This window comes from Ictalurus furcatus, chromosome 16 (genome assembly GCF_023375685.1).
Source record: "Ictalurus furcatus strain D&B chromosome 16, Billie_1.0, whole genome shotgun sequence".
Taxonomy (NCBI): Eukaryota; Metazoa; Chordata; class Actinopteri; order Siluriformes; family Ictaluridae; genus Ictalurus; species Ictalurus furcatus.
Window position 1 is genome coordinate 10,795,543 of NC_071270.1, and position 8,474 is coordinate 10,804,016.

An 8,474-nucleotide genomic window follows, 5' to 3' on the forward strand; every position below is an offset into this window, starting at 1 on the left:
TTTTATTTTCTTCAGAGGAGGCTTTATCAAATATTAATTGCAGGGGTACCAATCATTTCAAAACCCAAAAAACAATACAGTACTAAGATAAAAAACTAAATTGTACAACATCCCCATATGTTAAATCTCAAAACATCACTCATTGAAAGTGTTGTGTGATGTCAATCATTTTTATTGTAGGTGCCAATAATTCTGTACATGGCTGTGTTAAATTACAGTGAAATAATCAAACAGGAATACTGTTACCGAGCATGCTTTGTGTTCGGTGAATACAGTGACTGGTATGGACTGGGTGTTAGTTTACCACTGTCATTTAGCAGGACTTCCCAACCTATTGGTAAGCTTCTCTGTGCAGATCTCGGCCATAAATATTTAATACTATCTTAACAGCCACATCCAAAGCATCTCAGGTTACTCTCATATGCTTGGAAAAACACATCAGAACCTTGCTTCTATATGTTTGCTATTATTAAGAATGGCACAGCGCAGGATCAGCATGGAGCAAAGGAAAAGCAGAAGCAAAAGATTCCTTCCCCAAATCCCCAGTGAAATGGCAGATGTAAAGCCATGACCTCTGTTCAATGTCAGTGGGAAGGAATTTTGTGACCTGCTTTGTGTTGTATAACATTTTAAAAATTTAACTCTATCTGGATGCGCTCACAGTAATGCTTGGTCTGATTATAGAGCTTTATAAAATATATATATATATATATATATATATATATATATATATATATATATATATATATCATATAAATATATATATATATATATATATATATATATATATATATATATATATATTTTTTACCACTGACATTGCACAAAGTGACGGCTTAAAAAAGACCATACACCAAATCGGATGTGGAACTGAGCCATGCAAATACCGGTTTTATGTCCTTCCTGTTTGTGCCCGAATGGCGGCTTTGATTCAGATGTGACAAAATTCCCTGGACAGAATTATTCCAACAACATGGTGTTCAGCAGCTGCTAGTGTAGATGTGCTGACTCATTGACCTTTACAGAATCCATTCAGTAGCAGATGATAACTCTGAAATGCCATTTCTAGTGGAATATGACACACCAAACTGTCCATGCGTTTACCTGTATACCTGGCTGCTCCCAGAACAAAGGTATAGATCCACGGATTTGAATAAAAGAAGAGACTTTGTCGTCTAGGAAAATAACCTGTGGGCAGCACAAACAATTTGCATATAATTATAAATGAATATATACACTCACACTAATGACTGGCTTTATTTATTTTTAAGATGTAAAAATCCACTACAAAATCAAAACAGCCCACCTGCTCGGTCTCCACAAAATTGGCCACTTGGCCGTCATCGTTGGTGCCACGCACATTGAAGCGTGTGCCCGCCCTCTCAGAGCTGAGGCGAGAGATGACACAGGCTTTGGCCTGCTTGTGGCCAGCGTAGATGGTGCGGATCTCCACTCCACCACACATCAGCCTCAACAGCCAGTCATCACAGTTCACACCATAATGCTTTAGGTGCAGATGCAGGGATTGATTCCTGATTCAGCCCAACAAAAAATGTAATGACTTACACACACAAATGTAAATAACCTCTAAAAGTACAGGAACAGCAAAGCTAATTCTTTTGTTTTGCTATACACTGAAGACATGAATACGAGACCTGAATAGATCCGAATCTTAGTTTTCATTTCCTGATATTTCCATCTAGATGTGTTAAACAACTCACAACATGGCACCTTTGGTGGCAGACTACCCAATTTTTATGTGAGCAAAGGGTCTGGAGCAGAAAGTCTTAAAGTAAATTAAACACACGTAGCATTTTGGTTGCATATCCCTTGCTTGCAAAAACTGCATCAAGCTGGTGACCTAATGACATCACCAAACTGTTGCATTATTCTTTTGGGTTAAGGTCTGGTGATTGACTTGGCCAATCTAAATCCTTCCACATTTTCCAAGTCCTTTGTTGTGTAGGCAGTGTGTTGTGTAGGCAGTGTGTTATGGGTGCTTGTCTTACTGCATGATGAAGTTCCTCCCAATTAGATTGGATACATTTCTCTGTAAATTGGCAGACAGAATGTTTCTGATGATGTCAGAATTCATTCTGTTGCTACCATCATGAGTTACAGCATCAATTAAGATTAATGAGCCCATTCCATCAACCATGCTAGCCCAAGCCATGACACTACCTCCACCATGCTTCACCAATGAGCTTGTATGTTTTGGATTATGAACAGATCCTTTCCATCTCCACACTTTGGCCTTTCCATCACTTTGTTAGAGGTTAATCTGGTTCCGGATCTTTTGTGGCTCATCTCTGTATTTCTTTGCAAATTTGGACTTCTGATTCTTACTGCTGATAAATGGTTTGCATCTTGGTGGTATGGCCTCTATATTTCTGCTCCCAAAGTCTTTGTCGAACAGTGGATTGTGATACCTTCACCCCTGCCCTGTGGAGCTTGTTGGTGATGTCACTGACTGTTTTGGGGTTTTTCTTTACAGTTCTCACAATGTTTTGGCCACCAACTGCTGTTGTTTTCTTTGCCAATCTGTTCGGTGTCTGATTGTTAGTACACCAGTGGTTTCTTTCTTTTTCATGACATTCAAAATTATTGTATTTTCTATGCCCAATGCTTGTGCAATGGTTTTCCTTTTTTTCTCAGCTTCAAAATAACTTGCTTTTCTCCTATAGACAGCTTTCTGGTCTTCATGTTGGATTATCTTTTTTAACAAGAAGTGTAGTCTTCACAGGTGAAATCCAGTGATCAAACCGAGAGTAGACATTTAAAACTATTAACTGTTTAAACAATCAATCAAACAGGATACACCTGGGTAACAAGGAACACCTGTCAATCACATGTTGCAATATTTTTGATCACTTGAAAAATGAGTGGGTTAAAGAATAAAAGGTGCCATGTTCCAAGTTGTTTCAAACATCTAGAGGTAAATAATCAGGAAATAAAAGCTGAACTTCTGATCTATTGTCTTATAGTCATCTTTTGATTTCAAACCCAAATGACTTCAGTGTGTAGCAAAAACAAAACAATTGGCCTTGGTGCGCTAATACTTTAGGGGGGGATTGTATAAAGATTCAGTTTAATGTAAATAAATAAATACATAAATAAATACATAAATAAATAAAGATTCATTGTTTTACAGCATATATCTTCTGATTTGATGAAAGCTTTCAATGAATCACTAAGATTAAGTTAGTGAACAGCACTGTGTTCAGTGAAGAGGCTTTGTGTATTTGACTTTGAAACAATTCTTTCATGCAATGGCCTGTAAGTCAGGAAGTGATGCACTGACAACAGCAAATTCACTTTAGGTTAGTGTGAAAAAGGGAAAGAATTATAGAGAACTTTGTGTGCAGGCAGTACTTAGGCAAGCTGGACCATGAACAGGAAAATAACAATGCAGCATTTCTAAATGCCTATTTCTGAGTGATTCTAGGGTGTTTTTTGTGACTCTGACACATTCAAAGGAGACACGGGACTTTATCTGTAAGAACATGCAAATACAAACCACACCCAGGACACCATTTCAACATTGTCAAAGCATTCTCTGTACAATTCAAGCTAATGCACATGGGCTACTTTTACCACAGCTAAACTTTTACACAAAGCTTTATTTCCAGTCCTGAAAGCTGCTGAACTTACCAGAAGAAACGATTGTCTGAAATGTCTTCTCGGATCCTGCGATGTGCATTTAGACTCAAGTCCATACTCACTCCAGTGGACGACCAGGCGAAATAAAAGTTGCCCGAGTTTAGAACCTTTCGCACCTCTGCAATCTTGTCCTCATCTGACGGATCGTTCTTCAGGGAGATGAAGTCTGTGGCCGTGACCCTGAACACTTCTGAATCCTGCACTTTCCCCACCGAACTGCACCCTGTCACTAACACCAAACTGTGCAGCATGGAGTCTCCTAATGATATTTTAAACAAACAAACAAAAAAAAAAAACACAGAAATGAAACATATTTGTTGCCAACCAACATCAAGAAAATAAGCCCTGTCAAGTCCGGCATTAAGTATCACTGATTTATAAATAGAAAGTGTAATAAATGCAGTAAAGTAATAATACACTATGGGGAAACTTTCTTATGGATAATAGCCTCTGCCTCCTCCAGTGAATCCAGGAGACTCTCCTCACTCACCAAGGTTAAGACGAAGAACCCCAAGAATACCATACGCATCCAGCATCTTGGTGTATGTGTTCTTGACAGCTTCCTTCTCTGCAGCCGCTGAAAACAAACAGACAGACAGACAGACAATTTTACAATTACAAGTCACAGCAAATCTTCATTGACAAATGCAAACCTACATGTTTTAAATCATCACTACAACAGTGTCCATATCAGTGTTAATATTACTCATCTAGGGATTATATCTGATGTGAAAATTTTTCAATGCATCTGTTTGTAATGCAAGAATTGCATTATAGTAAAAACAAACTGTATCTCCCACAGCAGCATGCAGAGTCTGTGCTTAAACATTTTCTTACACAGAACTGCCACAGCTCCAGACTCAAACATCAAGCATTCTTCACGATTTCTTGTTTCTACAATCACGCTGTACGGTGGCGGGTCCAGCTTGTGATAAACGCGATATCCTTTACTGAAAGCCATGGCTGATGGTCCACACAACTGGATTCAAACCTGTTAATCAGAGACGGTGACATTAGGGATGGAATGCATGAGATCTTATCAAAATAATGACTGACATCTTTTCAAAGAAAGTACACCCTCCTTCAATTCTATGTTTTCATTTATCAGGGGCTAAATGACAATTGCATGGCCCTCACTAACTTCTATAACAAACAAATAACCTCAGGTGACCCACCCCCCAAAAAAAAAACACACACACACAACAAATTTCAATTTGTAGTCATTTTTCCCCAAAAAGTAAACCAACATTCAGAAACCAGAATCATTAAAAGAGGAATTAGTAGCCAGGTATTCCTAATGAAATGAACAATATTAGTTAACCATCAATGGTGACTACCTCTATAACAGCAGAAACTTTGGCAGTTTGGTGTTCTGGAGCACTCAGGTGTGTGTCTACATTATGCCAAGACAAAAGGACATCAGCCATGACCACAGACTGTTGCTGCACATCAATCTGGGAGGCCATCTCCAAACAATTTGAAATTCATCATTCTACAGTGAGAAGAACTGCTTACAAATGGAAAACCTTCAAGACAGTAGTCAGTCTTCCCAAGAGTGGGCATCCCAGCAAATTCAGTCCAAGGCTAGACCATTTAATGCTCAGAGATATAAAGAAAAACCCAACTGCTACACCGTGTGAATTACAGGCCTCTGTAAGCACATTAAATGTTCATGAGCACAATCAGAAAAAGACTGAACAAGTATGGCTTTCATGGATGGGTAGCTAGGAAAAAGACAATTCTCTCCAAAAGGATTATAGCAGCACAACCTAGGATATGCAAAATTGCATCTGAACAAAACAGAAAAAAAGTTCTGGAACAATATCATTTGGATTTATGAGTCAAAGGTAGAGATGCTTGGTCATCATGCACAGCACCCTGTTTGGTGAAAACTAAACGCAGCATATCACCACCTCATATCAACACCTCATATTAACTGTCAAGCATGATGGTGGAGGGGTGATGATTTGGGCTTGTTTTGCAGCCACAGGACCTGGGAAACTTGCAGTCATTGAATCAACAATGAACTCCAATTCATACCAGAATATTCTTGAGACAAATGTGAGGCCATCTGTCCAAAAGCTTAAGCTAGGTCGAAATTGGGTCGTGCAACAGTACAATAACCCTAAGCACACCCGCAGATTGACATCTGAATGGCTAAAGAAGAAAAACATCAAGGTGCTGGAATGGCCAAAAAGGATTGCTGTAAAGAAGAGTGGGCCAAAATTTCCCAAAAACAATGTGAGACACTGATAAACTCCCACAGAAAATGTTTACTTCAGGCTATTGCTGCTAAAGGTTCTACATGTTACTCAATTATACTTACTTTTTCCCCTCACCCCGTTTTTGAATGTTGATTTACTTTTTGGGACAAAATGACTACATATTGAAATCTGTTGTGTGTGAGTTTTTTTGTCGACTAGAAGTTGGCGAGGACCATACAATTGTTATTTAGCCCCTGATGAATAAAAACAGAATTTAAAGAGGGTGTACTTTCTTTTTCCTTTGACTGAACATATTACAACATATACATACATCATACAGTACATCATATCATACAGTACATCAAATGAATCATAATGTACATACTTTTCCCACACATTACTCCTTTCACATAGCCATCTTTGCACATTTTTTGCAGGCAATCTATTTGCACATTTTTCTTTGTCCACTTTCCATACTGATAATGCACATAATAATCACTCGATCTGTACATATATATCTTGTGATTTCATCAATATACTGTTCATGTTTACACTGTACATGCCCCCTCTCAGTAAATACAAGTACTAAACTGCACCTTCCCTTGGCACTGGAGTGGTAATTTTCTTTTTTGTAACTTTAATATGCATCTTTCACCTGGAAATGTGGATATAGTGCATGTTAAAAAAAAAACAAAAATATTTAATGTACAGTACTATGCAAAAGTTTTAAGCACACGCAAAGAAAAGATACCTTCAAAATATTGAAATTAAATGTTTCTACATTTTAATAAAATACCGTAAAGAGCAGTAAATGAAACAAAGTCAATATTTGGTGACAAAAAATAAAAATAGTAGCCTCTGGTACAATTAGTACAGTTTTATAAAGAAATGAGCTTTATTGAGCATTTTGCAGAACCAGATACGGTTCTTCTGAAGACTTGGACTGTCACACTTGCTTCTTATTTTTGCAGCAGCTTTCATTGTGTTATTCTGTCTGAAAAGTGTCTCTTACTTAATATGCTGCTTTCTTTAATTACATTTTTCTGTAACATTCAATTCTGTGCTAGAAAACTAATGTTTGGGAATCTAAAATGTTTTTGTACTGACTTGATAATGTACAAGTCATAAAATAAAATTAAAAATCTATAACAAGGTTTGTACTAAAAAAAAAAAAAAAATAGGGTGCCTAAAACTTTTGCACAGTACTGTATATAATTAGTCCAAAGCTTTAAATGTACATTTACCACACATGCACTTTTCTACGCAAACGATACACAATAAAGGTACAAATGTGTACTTGAGGCTAGCATCTCAGCAACAAGGAAAGGGACTGAGTGTACTAAACATACCTTGCCATTCTATTAATCCACTTACACTTCACTTCTTTTGCACTTAGATGCTAAACTATATTTTGCTGTACTGGTACTCTGTGCAATCACAGTAAAGCCGAGTCTAATCCAGTATCCCTTATATACTGGGCCTAATGTCCACTGCAGCTCTACACCCAGAGACTCAGCAGGTGCACAAACACAATCAGACAGCTTTCATTTTAAACATCCAGATATAAAGGACATTTCCTTAAAGCAGTCTATCATCAGATTACTAAAAACCAACAGGGTTAGCGTGAATCGTGACAGAACAGAAACACTGAACTTTAGCGCGTTTATTTGATCAAGTCAACCAAATAAACATCGCCATTAATATTCCTGTGCTGTGATCCACAGCATTACTGATTACAGCTTGAATTAAATATTTATACGGTCCAGAAATATAACGAGTGCTGCTTTTGCTAGCAAGCTAATCTGCTAAACGTTCTCATTTTACAACAGGGGTCGAGAAAGACAGTTCGAATCAAACCAGTGAACCCTGATTAAGCATAAATGAAGTCTGTGCTAGTAGTACAGTAGCAAGCTAGCAAGTCCAGTACACAGCTAGCGGACTAACCTATTGGCTAGCATTACAGAAAGCAGCGGGCTAGGAAGTGAGATTAGTTTAGCATAGCCACTTTGAGGCATATAAACTGTGAGGTTTTGCATGTTCATTTTAATTGAGTGACACTGCACACCAACTGTAGCTAGCTTTCTATTGTCATTATTTATCTCAGCCATTGAAATGGAGAAAATAAAATAAAATAAAATAAAATAAAATAAAATAAAAAGCTGAGCTTAGTTTGCTAGCTAATATTATCTTCCGGTTAGACCACGGTTGACCAAATGAATCAGGTTAGCTAGAGAAGTCAGCTGCTACAAAACTAGCTGACGTTATAGAGAAATGGCTCAGCAGCGTTAACTAGCTGAGTATAAGGTCAATCTGTCCTGAAGCCTTCAGCTAGACATCAAGCATCAGCTCGAACGATTACCCAAGGTTTTCACCATCAGATCACGCTTTTTTTTCTCAAAATGTCAGCCCCGATTATCCTCACTGACACATTTCATAACACATTCGCGATTCACAACATTCATAGTTATTGCATTTAAAACATATTTTTAAAAAAATATAATGATCATCTTCTACCTGTCAATGTTGTGTCACCAGCCGGTGCAAAATCGTGTCCGGTTAGTGACAACTAACGAGGTGTCGTTCATGAACGAGTCGGTTCTATGAATCGAT

At 37.7% G+C, this 8,474-nt stretch overlaps 1 protein-coding gene across 4 annotated transcripts in view; it reads right to left on the reverse strand.

Moving 5' to 3' along the window:
* Positions 1-8,462, reverse strand: part of synj1 (synaptojanin 1) — a 35,390-nt gene extending 26,928 nt beyond the window's left edge. For 2 of the 4 annotated variants that reach the window (XM_053644607.1, XM_053644606.1), the window contains exons 1-7: positions 8,379-8,462; positions 4,498-4,651; positions 4,151-4,237; positions 3,652-3,919; positions 1,307-1,532; positions 1,105-1,188; positions 888-950 (exon numbers count right to left, since the gene is read on the reverse strand). In XM_053644607.1, coding sequence (XP_053500582.1) covers positions 888-950; positions 1,105-1,188; positions 1,307-1,532; positions 3,652-3,919; positions 4,151-4,237; positions 4,498-4,621 — 852 coding nt within the window. In that variant the 5' untranslated portion in view covers positions 4,622-4,651; positions 8,379-8,462. Of the gene's footprint in view, positions 1-887; positions 951-1,104; positions 1,189-1,306; positions 1,533-3,651; positions 3,920-4,150; positions 4,238-4,497; positions 7,588-8,378 lie in introns of those variants that run through there. The other 2 variants (XM_053644608.1, XM_053644609.1) reach the window with 2 other exon arrangements.
* Between the last annotated feature and the right edge of the window lie 12 nt (positions 8,463-8,474).